Source organism: Coregonus lavaretus (genome assembly GCF_964263955.1).
Source record: "Coregonus lavaretus genome assembly, chromosome: 6".
NCBI classification, from domain to species: Eukaryota; Metazoa; Chordata; class Actinopteri; order Salmoniformes; family Salmonidae; genus Coregonus; species Coregonus lavaretus.
Window position 1 is genome coordinate 55442256 of NC_139993.1, and position 14796 is coordinate 55457051.

General features: G+C 48.1%; 1 protein-coding gene across 2 annotated transcripts in view; it reads left to right on the plus strand.

The window, feature by feature from the left end:
- LOC311131609 (G-protein-signaling modulator 2-like) overlaps positions 1-14796 on the plus strand; it is a 34074-nt gene that overhangs the window by 15736 nt on the left and 3542 nt on the right. For both annotated transcript variants that reach the window (XM_084164677.1, XM_084164678.1), the window contains exons 2-7: positions 9215-9436; positions 10295-10430; positions 10860-10999; positions 11223-11346; positions 11601-11716; positions 14314-14469. In XM_084164677.1, the coding sequence (XP_084020803.1) occupies positions 9216-9436; positions 10295-10430; positions 10860-10999; positions 11223-11346; positions 11601-11716; positions 14314-14469 (893 nt within the window). In that variant the 5' untranslated portion in view covers position 9215. The remainder of the gene's footprint in view (positions 1-9214; positions 9437-10294; positions 10431-10859; positions 11000-11222; positions 11347-11600; positions 11717-14313; positions 14470-14796) is intronic.

Sequence of the window (14796 nt, forward strand, 5' to 3'; positions counted from 1 at the left end):
CGATGGAATTCCGTCAGAAGAGACGGGTCCAAAATGTCTCTCCTCGGCACCCAGCACCGTTCCTCCGGGCCGTACCCCTCCCACTCCACTAGATATTGGAGACCCCCCATCCGACGTCTCGAATCCAAGATGGACCGCACGGAGTACGCCGGTGCCCCCTCGATGTCCAATGGGGGCGGAGGAGTCTCCCTGATCTCACTTTCTTGGAGTGGGCCAGCTACCACCGGCCTGAGAAGAGACACATGGAACGAGGGGTTAATACTTTTATACTCAACAGGTAGTTGTAATTTGTAACACACCTCGTTCAATCTTCTCAGGACTTTAAATGGCCCTACAAACCGCCGACCCAGTTTCCGACAGGGCAGGCGGAGGGGCAGGTTTCTGGTAGAGAGCCAGACTCGATCACCAGGTGCGTACACCAGTCCCTCACTGCGGTGGAGATCGGCGCTCGCCTTTTGACGACGGAGGGCCCGCTGCAGGTGGACGTGTGCAGCGTTCCATGTCTCCTCCGAGCGCCGCACCCACTCATCCACCGCAGGAGCCTCGATCTGGCTCTGCTGCCAAGGTGCCAGAACCGGCTGGTAACCTAACACACATTGGAAAGGGGTTAGGTTAGTGGAGGAATGGCGTAGGGAATTCTGGGCCATTTCGGCCCAGGGAACGTACCTTGCCCACTCCTCCGGCCGGTCCTGGCAGTATGTTCTAAGAAACCTACCCACATCCTGGTTCACACGTTCCACCTGCCCATTACTCTCCGGGTGGTAACCCGAGGTGAGGCTCACCGAGACCCCCAACCGCTCCATAAAAGCTCTCCAGACTCTGGAGGTAAATTGGGGACCTCGATCAGACACAATATCCTCGGGTACCGCGTAGTGCCGGAACACATGGGGGAATAGTGCTTCGGTGGTTTGCAGGGCAGTAGGAAGGCCCGGCATAGGGAGCAAACGACAGGCCTTAGAAAACCGGTCCACAACGACCAGTATAGTGGTATTCCCCTGTGAAGGAGGAAGGTCAGTGAGGAAATCCACCGAGAGGTGAGACCATGGTCATTGTGGAACGGGCAGGGGTAGTAACTTACCCCTAGGCAGATGTCTAGGCGCCTTACACTGGGCGCACACTGAGCAGGAGGAAACATAAACCCTCACATCCCTCGCCAACGTGGGCCACCAGTACTTGGTACTAAGACAGTGCACTGTCCGGCCGATACCAGGGTGTCCAGAGGAGGGTGACGTGTGAGCCCAATAGATCAATCGATCCCGAACCTCGAGCGGAACGTACTTCCGACCCTCCGGGCATTGAGGTGGACTAGGGTCGGTGCGTAACGCCCGCTCGAGTTCAGCATCGACCTCCCACACTACCGGTGCCACCAGACAAGACTCCGGCAGTATGGGAGTGGGCTCCACGGACCTCTCCTCCGTGTCATACCGCCGAGACAGTGCGTCTGCCTTACCGTTCTGTGACCCAGGGATGTACGTGATCTTAAATGTGAACCGGGTCAAAAACATATTCCACCTCGCCTGGCGAGGGTTCAGTCTCCTCGCTGCCCGGATGTACTCCAGGTTACGGTGGTCCGTCAAAATGAGGAAAGGGTGTTGAGCCCCCTTTTATTTTTTTATTTATTTCACCTTTATTTAACCAGGTAAACCAGTTGAGAACAAGTTCTCATTTACAACTGCGACCTGGCTCACGCCAGTGCCTCCACACCTTTAGGGCCTGTACCACGGCTAACAGCTCCCTGTCCCCTACGTCATAGTTTCGCTCCGCCGGACTGAGCTTCTTGGAATAAAAAGCACAGGGGCGGAGTTTAGGTGGCGCGCCGGACCGTTGCGACAGCACGGCTCCTATACCGGCCTCTGACGCGTCCACCTCTACCTGAAATGGTAAAGAGGGATCTGGATGCGCCAGCACCGGGGCCGAGGTAAACAGGTCCTTCAGCCTCCCAAACGCCCTGTCCGCCTCGGCTGACCACTGCAGACGCACCGGACCCCCCTTCAAAAGAGACGTTATGGGAGCTGCCACCTGTCCAAAACCCCGGATAAACCTCCGGTAGTAATTCGCAAACCCCAAAAACTGCTGCACCTCCTTCACAGTGGTTGGCGTTTGCCAATTACGCACGGCTGACACCCGGTCTACCTCCATCTTCACCCCTGACGCAGACAACTGATAACCCAAAAAGGAGACCGACTCCTGGAAAAACAGACACTTCTCTGCCTTGACATACAGGTCGTGCTCCAACAGCCTCCGCAACACTCGGCGCACCAGGGCCACATGCTCGACTCGGGTAGGCGAGTACACGAGAATGTCATCTATGTACACGACCACCCCCTGCCCCTGCATGTCCCTGAAGATCTCATCCACGAATGATTGGAAAACTGAAGGAGCGTTCATCAACCCGTATGGCATGACAAGATACTCGTAATGGCCCGAGGTGGTACTAAAGGCTGTCTTCCATTCATCGCCCCCCCTAATGCGCACCAAGTTGTACGCGCTCCTGAGATCTAATTTAGTGAAGAAATGCGCCCCGTGCAATGACTCCGTCATGGTCGCAATCAGCGGGAGTGGATAACTGTACTTCACCGTGATCTGATTGAGACCACGGTAATCAATGCACGGGCGTAACCCACCATCCTTTTTCTTCACAAAAAAGAAACTCGAGGACGCAGGGGAAGTGGAGGGCCGTATGTATCCTTGTCTCAGAGATTCGTCTATGTAAGTCTCCATAGCTCTCTTCTCCTCCTGAGACAGAGGATACACATGGCTCCGTGGGAGCGCAGCTCCTGCCTGGAGGTCTATCGCACAATCTCCCTGCCTATGGGGAGGCAACTGCGTCGCCCTCGACTTACTGAACACAATAGCCAAATCCCCATACTCAGGGGGAACGTGCAATGCGGGCACCTGGTTTGGACTCTCCACCGAGGTAGCCCCTACGGAAACGCCTAAACATCGACCCACACACTGGGCAGACCACTCCATCAGAGCCCTCTCCTGCCACGAAATAGACAGGTTATGGGTACTCAACCAGGGCATGCCCAGCACCACCGGATACGCAGGCGAGTCGATCAGAAATAGCTGGATCATCTCCTGATGACCCCCCTGCGTACACATCCTAAGTGGCGCCGTGACCTCCCTGATCAAGCCCGCACCCAACGGACGGCTATCTAGGGCATGAACGGGGAAGGGGACGTCAACAGGGAGAAGGGGAATCCCTAAGGCTAAACAAAATCTCTTATCAACAAAATTCCCAGCCGCGCCTGAATCTACCAGCGCCTTATGCTGGGAATGAGGTGCGACCTGTGGAAAACACACAGGTATACAGAAGTGTGCAACAGAGAGCTCTGGGTGAGTGGGGCGCCTACTCACCTGGAAGGGCTCCCCAGTGCGGGGCCTGTCGTCTTCTCCCCGAGGAGGCCATCCCCAGCACCTAGCCGCGGTGTGTCATCCCCGACCACAGTTGGTGCAGGAGATGGACCCCCTCGTACTCCGACCCCTCCTCTCTCTAGCGCCAGCGCCCCCGAGCTCCATGGGGCACGGCTCGGAGGCGCTGGAGGGTGAAATGGACGGACCCCCCTCGGGACGTCCGCGGGTAGCTAGCAGGGTATCCAGCCTGATGGACATGTCGACTAACTGGTTGAACGAGAGGCTGGTGTCCCGACAGGCCAGCTCCCTACGGACGTCCTCACGTAGACTACAGCGGTAGTGATCAATGAGGGCCCGCTCATTCCACCCTGCATCCGCCGCTAGAGTCCGGAATTCCAACGCGAACTCCTGGGCACTCCTCCTCCACTGCCGGAGGCAGAACAGACTCTCCCCCGCCGCTTTCCCCTCCGGGGGATGGTCAAACACCGCCCTGAAGCGGCGGGAGAACTCGGCGTACGTGATGGTAGTAGCGTCTATTCTCCTCCACTCAGCGTTGGCCCACTCTAACGCTTTGCCGGAAAGGCAGGAGATCAGGGCGGACACGCTCTCGTGTCCCGAGGGCGCCGGGTGCACGGTGGCCAGGTAAAGCTCCACCTGGAGAAGGAAGCCCTGACACCCGGCAGCGGTCCCATCGTAGGCCCTCGGGAGCGAGAGTCGAACTCCTCTGGGTTCCGGAGCGGGAAGGGGCTGACTCGCCGATGGTGAGGGCAGGGAAGATGGCGTTGGGGGTGTCCCTCGGGTCTCCCAGCGTTGGAGGGTGGTGATCACCTCCTGCAGGGCGGACCCCATCCGCAGGATCTGGTCATTCTGCTCCCGGACTCTGTCCTCCAACGTCTCCTGTGCGGCTGCGGCTCCTGCTGATTCCATTCGAGCGGGTGTGTGATTCTGTCAGTGTAGCTGTAGGTGGGTGTGGTGGTGGAATCAGGCGCAGGACGCAGAACGTTAGTCCAAAAGACTTTAGTGGATGCACAAAACACAAGCACGAAAAAATGCCCTGAGCGAGAACTCCGCACGTAGGCGAAAACAAACGGGCGCACTAACAGGTGCGACAAAACACTCCAAACACTATGGAGAATAGCTCAACCGAGCAAACAGTAGAATTACTAGCCAACCGCACGACAGTAAAACAATCACACACAACACTTGACAAACACAACGAGAACCTATAGGACACTAATGACACTAAACGATAACAGGTGTAACAACAATCAGACAAAAGCAAACGAACATAGAAACATGCAACGGTGGCAGCTAGTATTCCGGAGACGACGAACGCCGAAGCCTGCCCGAGCAAGGAAGAGAGGCAGCCTCGGCCGAAACCGTGACACCTAGTCTGAGAACATAATTTACCCTGACAGTCGAATACATTGACATGTTCATAAACAGCCTTTGATTAGGTTTTTGGCAGAAAGCCATAGGATTGAATCCAATCCAGGGAATTGTATGTTTAAACTCCCATTTCATATAGATTACATAGCAACATCTCTCTTGCTTGTAAAAAATAGCCCGCCCCATTTCCTGGGAGGTAAGATTCTGGTCAACAGACAAATAATCTCATGTCATTGCCATGTCCCTGACCGAAACCTTAATTCGATATAGCCTAAACCAGAGGCTTGACCTAACCGGTGCCTCCCTCAACATTTGATCTGGTCAGATGGCCCGTACCTAGACGTAAAATCTGGTCAGTTGGGGTTATAGAGCTTTGATGCCAATCTGTCCTTGTGAAAGCTAATTGGTGGACATAGTGGTTGACCATAGCATACACCCAAGCCAAGGGCACCTTGGGCCAGGACAGTCATTAATGAGTCAATGCACTAAATACACACAAGTGGATTTCTACAGATGGGCTTTATTTACCTGACTGAAGGATAAGGAGAGGGTTACCACAGTGCATTGTGGGGAATGGAGTTTTGACCCTGTTCCTGTTTGATGGGCTGCTGTAGTATCTGACTTCATGATATCTGTGACTTAAGCCTTGTTCACACTGCAGGCCTTAATACTCAAATCAGTTTTGTTTTTCAAATCTGTTTTGGACTACTGACTGTCCAAACAGCAAGTTACAAGTGACCAAATCGGATTTGTGTGTGTGTTCAGACAGCAGTATTTTGCGGACAAGGCTACGCTAGTTGTCATAGTAATGACGGGCGTGTATGCAGTGGTGTAGACTGATTGGTGGTGCTTGTGCTTCCTATCACTCAGAAGTTATGTAGAAAGCTAAGGTGACAACAATGCCTGCTATGGACATTTCCCAGTTGCTTTGAATGTTCAAAATCATAGGGTAAGAACACTTTTAAAGCCTCAAAGAATAAGATGATCCAACTTTCAAAATGAGTCCTTTTTGCCTAGCCACAGAAGTCAACTAGCTAGCTGTTTAGGTTTCTAGCACATTCACTAATTTCTTTGTAAACAATTAACAAGCTAATTAGCTACCACCTGTTCTTGTCAAACTGTCAACAGAGTAGCTAGCAAGCAACAAGATATGCCAAATAACAGTCTAAAAACCACTTGAGGGCAAATAAATCCGATTTTGACCGTTCAGACACAAGTCACATGGCCAGGAATCAGATTTGTATCTGACTTCAAACCACCTACAAAGGTGGTTTGAAATGTGGCTTGAAATATCTGATTCCATGTGCTTTTTGACTGTTCAGACTGCAGAAAAAATAACAGACTTGAATCGGATATGCAAATAAATAGGATTTGAGTCACTTCAAACTGCCAATGTGAACACTGCTAAAGAGTCTGACCTTTCTGCAAAGCTCATGTCGGGGGTCACTGAATCTCATGTATGGGTTCACTGCATGTCATCTCCACTCTTTTTTAAAATTAAGATCTGTTTCAAGTCAATAACATCTTTCAAGTGTCCAGTATTATGGCTAACTGCTTTATTGTGACACCAGTAAAACGCTGAGACAATGACAACTCTAAGGAGTGAGTTGGACAGAGTGATCATCCCTGGAGCCACTTAGTAGCCCCTGTAATTACCTCTGAACATGCTGGCTAATGAGATGTGACACACACCAGCCGGTGGCCCAGATGAGGAGGGAGACTGAACCAGAAATGCAGCCGTCGGCTAAGCCCAGCTTACTGTAGTCACTACAACTCCTGAACCCATTACTGTACGTGAAATTCTAACGTTACCCGGAGACTGAAGCCCTGACTGAACTGTCAACAAAAGATTTGATGCTCTGGACGTCCAACTGGGAGGGGTCAGAAGTCTCTGGACAGAAGGCAGTTGTAGCCCAAAGTTGTGCTGTTACGGCAGGTCAGAGAGACTGTTTTAGAGACCGTGTCATTGCCGGAGAGTCTTACTAGGGAGAGGAGTTTTTTTTGGCTGTGTCTGGGCTGGCTAACGGGTCACCGTCGTCGGTATGTGTCTGCACGCCAAAGGACAGCAGCTGAGTTGTCTCGCCCTGAAGGAGCCGGTCTCGATCATAGCCAGTGACAGAGTGATCAAGAAGCTTGAAATGTCCATCCTGTCAAGGGTCCGAGAGTGGGTGAGGATAACAAGAGGCAGCAGGTACAGTACTGTATGTTGGTTATAGGTGCAGCACTGAGGTCTCTTGAAGACTGCTCTTCACTGGCCCAAAAGTCAGGCATTATATTCTAATAACTCTAATCATGGTAACGATTTGTCTTGAGATGGACATTGGTTTGTGGCTGTTCAATATTCACTGAAGTTTGAATCAGATGCTGGGAAGTGTTTGATTGGTGTGAGGAGAGCAGGTGGTTATTGTATTTCAGGTATTGGATTGAGTTGACAATGTTCTTACCACTCCAGACCATTTGCATACAGCATACTGTATGTAATATGCTGTGCCATATGGAGGTGGGAGTCATGCTTGGACTAAGCCATGATGTAGGTAAATAATGATGTGATGTCATAATAATCCCATAGTTTCCACCTCCTCAGCACTATATTCTCCTGGTAGGTAATCTCGTCCCCAGGCTAATAGCCCAAGAGTCTGGTGAATGACTTTACTCTCCTGGAGAGAGCATATGGAAATGCCTGTTATTGTTTTTCTGTCTCTATCTGTAGTGGCATGAAAGGAAGCCTTTCCTTTTAAGAAAGCAACAGAACTTCATGGAGGAGTAACCAACCAGAGCTGTTTTTGAAGCCAGTGGTGGCAGGGTGTGGACTGTGGAGTTCTACAGTATAGATACAGATCCTAACCACAAACACATATGGGTGTGCTGTGGAGCCGAACTGCATTGGTGGAGAGAAGTTTGGTTCTGTATACCAACATGACAAGGTATTTCTACAGTCCATGTCATTGGTCTGGTGTAGGGCTGTGATGGTCATGGAATTTTGGATGACAGTAATTGGCCAGCCAAATGACCACTTCACCGTAATAACTGTTTGAATAACAAAACATTGAAAATAATGTTTTTATTTTTTGATTACACATTTTCTCCTCTCATCTGGTCCTGACTGCATGTGCTGCCATAGAAATAGAATGAATAGAACAGGCATCCCCATTCATGTCAATGATGGCATAATGGGTGGACTGCTGTAAAATGTGTAAAATATGTGCTGTGATTTGTTGATTCAATTGAACTGACATTACAAACAATACATTCTATTGCATGAGCCACATCAGTAACATCATTTGAATTAATATTCTACATGAACATGGAAATTATTGCATCACAATACCAGACAGCCATTGTGAATGTACCCATGAGTTTACCAGTCAAATTGCCAGGGTTAGAGGTTCCAAGCCCTTTCTTTTGATTATATTTATATGTGTGCTGCTCCATTGTGGGGTGCATTGCCTAGGCAACCGAAGACCCATTTGCTTGTTCCTGCAAGGCGCAACAAAGCAAAGATGGTTTAGTATGAAGACTTTTTGAAACTGCTTCTCCAATGGAAATCCCTGATCACACCTGTAGGTGATGTCATGGCGACGTTGGCTAGCTAAGCTTGTGCGCAGAAACAAGTAATTGGGTCTAACGGTTGCCTAGGCATGTGCATGCCGTCAAATGAAAGGCACTCCTTCGATAAAGTTGTCTTTGGCTAAAATGAAAACGTGTCAGTTTGTCACTTTCATAAGGTTGGAGTAATAACATGTTTAGCTACTTAAGACATTGGCTAGAATCTAGGTTGTGCGTTTAGAAATCGAGAAAATTAACAACTAAGGAAGAATGTTTCACTTCTCTCATTGACGTCCCAAACCCTGGTCTGGTCTGCCAAGTCTGCTTCGCAAGAGTCCCCGGAAGTATCACGATGTTGGGCCGCTGGGTTTAGAAACTCAGTGAACAAAGTTTCATCACATTTTTAAGAGTCCATGTTATGGTTTTAGGCTGGGTTTCTGTATAAGCACTTTGTGACATCTGCTGATGGAAAAAGGGCTTTATAAATACATTTGATTGATTGATTGATGGCCGAAACTGACTCAACCGCACAAAGGCCCAGCAGTTTTTTTTATGGCTATGACTGTTCTTTTTTTTTCATGATTGTCTTCATCCATAAACGGTAATTGTGCCAGCCATGAGCCTGAGTGCCAGTCTGTTTGTGCTATCATGCCAACTCTTGTCATGCCATGTTTGGCTTGACAATGACCGCAGTTGTCATGAGCGCAAACAGATCTGACTGGGGCAGTACTCTGACCATAACTGATCCTTTTGCTATTTTCTATCTTATCTTATGTGTATAGTTGTTGTGATGTGGTGGCTGTTGTTGTTGGCTTTTAATGTTTTACCCTGACTTTCCTCCAAAATCAGTTTCTGTTCCTAGACAGTCTGATCACGCACACACACACAGACAATGGGCTATAAAGTGTTCTTCTCCTTCTAGGATGGAGACATCTTGTCTGGAGTTGGCCCTGGAGGGGGAGAGGCAGTGTAAGGTGGGGGATTACCGTGCCGGGGTCTCCTTCTTCGAGTCGGCGATCCAGGTTGGCACAGAGGACCTCCAGATACTCAGCGCCATCTACAGCCAGCTGGGCAACGCCTACTTCCATCTGCGGGAGTACAGCAAGGCTCTAGAATACCACCGCCACGACCTCAACCTCACCAGGTACACAGCACCGCCACGACCTCCACCTCACCAGGTACACACACTTAGCAGGACCTCACACTGACCAGGTACACAGCAGCGCCATGACTTCTCAATACCACCACAACCTCACTCTCACCAGGTGCACAGCACCACATGACATCACAATACAGCTACAACCTCACTCTGACCAGGTGCACAGACCCACCATGACCTCACTCTCACCAGGTGCACAGCACCACATGACATCACAATACAGCTACAACCTCACTCTGACCAGGTGCACAGACCCACCATGACCTCATTCTCACCAGGTGCACAGCACCACATGACATCACAATACAGCTACAACCTCACTCTGACCAGATGCACAGACCCACCATGACCTCACTCTAACCAGGTACACAGCACCGCCATGACTTCACTCTGACTAGGTACACAGCACCGCCATGACCCTTGGAACCTAAGGTCGGCCTTAAGCCACTGCCTTTATTCAAGTGAAGACGTCATAAGACTAGGCAAGTATGACAGCGAGAGGCTATGCTGCCCTTAGAAAACTGGTCCAAGGCGAGGTTTGTTAAGCTCTTAAAGGTAAACGTCGGGGAAAATGAGAGCTGGGAACTGGGGAAGTGACTGCTGATCTGGAATCAGTTGGTTGGTTTGGGCAGAAAGCAAGCAAAGCACCCAGGTCACAGTATCCCATGGGGATGAAAACAGTTACCACTTCAAATGGGAGCATTACTAGAGTAGAGGGACAAACGCTGATTTCAAGTAGAGCAGATTCAAATTAAAATGTTCTGGGTCAAGAGAGTGTCTGGCATGGCACTGTAAATCGTTGACATGTCTAAGATTCTGTGTGGGGATGTGATTTCTCTCCAGAACCTGTGGGGATGAACTTGGAGAAGCAAAAGCCAGTGGTAACCTTGGGAACACTTTGAAGGTTTTGGGACGGTTTGACGAAGCAGTGGTCTGTTGCCAAAGACACTATGACATTACCAGAGGGATGTACGATAAGGTGAGTACAAGTAATATACTGTGATTGTAATGAGTAGTAGTCATCAACCCTGGTCCTGGAGAGCTGAAAGGTGTGCTGATCTTGGTTCCAGCCCAACACTAAGACATCTGATTCAAACGTTCAACCAAAACATCAAGACCTTGGTTAACTGAGATTTCGTGCTAGACTGGAACGAAAGCGTGAATACCCTGGACTCTCCAGGACTAGGGCTGGTGACCACTGGCGGTGGCCATAACAGGCAGCTTGGTCTTCCACAGCTGAATAGTTGGGGAACTAGAATAACTGAGGAATAGTTATGTGCTGATGTTTAGAATAGTTTGATGTCCGACCCCTCTGTTTGTGTGCTGGGTAATGTATTTTAAGTGTATAATTACAACGTTGGTTGTATTGGTCTGTTCCTGTGCTGGTGGTGCCTGTGTGTGCATGTAGGTTGGGCAGGCCCGAGCGCTGTATAATTTCGGCAACGTTTACCATGCCAAGGGGAAAAGCATCTGCTGGACTGGAGCGGAGCCAGGAGAAATCCCTGAGGAGGCCAAGGCCGCTCTGAACAAAGCCACCGAGTATTACGAGTGAGTTAAACAGTTGGATTCTAAAGTGGAATCTGCTATTTAAAATGTGTCAATAAATAAATGTGACTTTTAGTTAGTGTGTTACCTTTTTAATTATTTCTATGAAAGTCTGTTGAAAAATAAGTCAGACATTTTACATTAAATGACAGTCTGTGATTAAATTGACTTTGGTAAATATGTAACCTTTTTATATATATTTTTTGTGTGTTTCTGTTTACCATAGATTCAACCTTTCCATTGTGAAGGACTTGGGGGATCGACCAGCACAGGGGCGGACCTATGGTAACCTAGGTAACACACACTATCTGCTCGGAAACTTCCAGCGAGCTGTGGTGGCCCATGGACAGGTACATACCCTAACTTAGTGGCATCATAGAACCTGACTTGCATCCATAAACAGTCAAGGTTATAGATTATATAGGATGCGTCCCAAATTGCACCCTATTTCCACTATATAGGGAATAGGGTGCCATTTGGGACGAAGGGATAGACATCCCTGTGTAAATAATGTTGTATGGCATGATCTCTCTCCCTTATTATGTAGAGTGATTGAGAACCTGTAACCAATGACCAATCTGCTTCTTTCTTTAACTTGTTGTAGCGTCTCCTCATCGCTAAGGAGTTTGGGGACAAGGCGGCTGAGAGGAGGGCCTACTGTAACCTAGGCAATGCATACATCTTCCTGGGCCAGTTTGAAGAGGCGGCTGAACATTACAAGTGAGTAGTAGATTACTAGACTCACTTCCTTAGACCAACCATCAGAGGCCCAGTGCTTTTTCAGACACGCCTGTCTCGTACTCTCTAGTTGGTCCACATTTGTTTGACAGATGTTAGCTAACTTTGGTGCAACGCATCACTCCTTACTTCTGAGATGTTTGTTTTTGTTGTACATTGTCCCTGTCCAAATTAACTTGATAAACTTCATGAATAAACATGAGTGAGGGCAGGCAGTGAGAAGAGAAGGAGTTTTAAAGTGAGGTGAAAATGATAAGGGAATATTGTGTTTTTGGCTGTCTCTGCCCACAGCCGCCTATAAATTAGGAACAAGCAAGACCGTTTTTGGTGGTGACCCCTTCTTTTATTTTTTATTTTTTATTTTTTAGGGGGTAGATCAGCTTTAATATTGCAGATAGATTGTAACGTCCATCAATGTGTCTGTCTGCATCACTTCCAATCCCCCATATATTTATTTTGCATATATATACATACCTACATACATACATACAAAAAGTTTTGAGAATGACACAAGTATTGGTCTTCACAAAGTTCGCTGCTTCAGTGTTATGAGATATTTTTGTCAGATGTTACTATGGTATAGTGAAGTATAATTACAAGCATTCCATGAAGTTCATGCAAAGAGTCAATATTTGCAGTGTTGACCCTTCTTTTTCAAGACCTCTGCAATCCGCCCTGGCATGCTGTCAATTAACTTCTGGGCCACATCCTGACTGATGGCAGCCCATTCCTGCATAATCAATGCTTGGAGTTTGTCAGAATTTGTGGGTTTTTGTTTGTCTACCCGCCGCTTGAGGATCGACCACAAGTTCTCAATGGGATTAAGGTCTGGGGAGTTTCCTGGCCATGGACCCAAAATGTCGATGTTTTGTTCCCCGAGCCACTCAGTTATCACTTTTGCCTTATGGCAAGGTGCTCCATCATGCTGGAAAAGGAATTGGTCGTCACCAAACTGTTCTTGGATGGTTGGGAGAAGTTGCTCTCTGAGGATATGTTGGTACCATTCTTTATTCATGGCTATGTTCTTAGGCAAAATTGTGAGTGAGCCCACTCCCTTGGCTGAGAAGCAACCCCACACATGAATGGTCTCAGGATGTTTTACTTTTGGCGTGACACAGGACTGATGGAAGCGCTCACCTCGTCTTCTCCGGACAAGGTGTTTTCCGGATGCCCTAAACAATCGGAAAGGGGATTCATCAGAGAAAATGACTTTACCCCAGTCCTCAGCAGTCCAATCCCTGTACCTTTTGTAGAATATCAGTCTGTCCCTGATGTTTTTCCTGGAGAGAAGTGGCTTCTTTGCTGCCCTTCTTGACACCAGGCCATCCCCCAAAAGTCTTCGCCTCACTGTGCGTGCAGATGCACTCACACATGCCTGCTGCCATTCCTGAGCAAGCTCTGCACTGGTGGTGCCCCGATCCCGCAGCTGAATCAACTTTAGGAGACGGTCCTGGTGCTTGCTGGACTTTCTTGGACACCCTGACACCTTCTTCACAACAATTGAACCACTCTCCTTGAAGTTCTTTATGATCCGATAAATTGTTGATTTAGGTGCAATCTTACTAGCAGCAATATCCTTACCTGTGAAGCCCTTTTTGTGCAAAGCAATGATGACGGCACGTGTTTCCTTGCAGGTAACCATGGTTAACAGAGGAAGAACAATGATTTCAAGCACCACCCTCCTTTTAAAGCTTCCAGTCTGTTATTCTAACTCAATCAGCATGACAGAGTGATCTCCAGCCTTGTCCTTGTCAACACTCACCTGTGTTAACGAGACAATCACTGACATGTTGGCAGCTGGTCCATTTGTGGCAGGGCTGAAATGCAGTGGAAATGTTTTTTGGGGATTAAGTTCATTTTCATGGCAAAGAGGGACTTTGCAATTAATTGCAATTCATCTGATTACTCTTCATGACATTCTGGAGTATATGCAAATTGCCATCACCAAAACTGAGGCAGCAGACTTTGCGAAAATTAGTATTTGTGTCATTCTCAAAACTTTTGACCACGACTGTACATATATATATCCTTTTAAAAAATATATTTTCCTTTCTTACTTTCCAACCCCACCACCCCTCCCCTAATTGGAGTAAACTAGTGAACAACAACGCTTAGGCCTCTACTTCCAGCTTATACATACTATATACATTTTATGGACACAGTCAATTTTACAATAGTTCTATTTTGTTTGTTTTTACTCCTGAACTTCTTCAACCCTCAACCTCTCCGATCATTTTCATGATGTCCATCCGGTTTGCATCTATATGCCATATCTTTCAAACTGTGCTCTTTCACAAAAGTTCTTAACCTATAACCTATATACTTATTATGGACACAGTATGTTTTACATTAGTTATTTTGTTGTTATTAGTTGTTATTAGTCCCAACCTTCAGCTCCATTCAACCCCTCCCATCTATCTCTTAATACCATCCATATTGGATTTCTATTTGCCATATATTTTCCAACTGTACTGTGATGTTTCACACAATTGTAAATTGAAAATAAACAGGGGTGACCCCTTCTTCCTCACCCTCTGACCCTTGACCTGTATGTGCCTCTGCCCTCACCCTCTACCCAGGAGGACTCTGCAGCTGGCCATGCTGCTGACGGACAAGGCTGTGGAGGCTCAGGCCTGTTATAGCCTGGGGAACACCTACACACTACAGCAGGACTACCAGAGAGCCATTGACTACCACCTCAAACACCTCATCATCGCACAGGAGCTCAAGGACAGGTACACTATATATACAAAAGTATGTGGACACCCCTTCAAATTAGTGTATTCGGCTATTTCAGTGACACCTGTTGCTGACAGGTGTATAAAATCGAGCAAACAGCCATGCAATCTCTATAGACAAACATTGGCAGTAGAATGGCCTTACTGAAGAGCTCAGTGACTTTCAACGTGGCACCGTCATATGATGCCACCTTTCCAACAAGTCAGTTCGTCAAATTTCTGCCCTGCTAGAGATGCCCCGATCAACTGTAAGTGCTGTTACTGTGAAGTGGAAACGTCTAGGAGCAACTTCTCAGCCACGAAGTGGTAGGCCACACAAGCTCA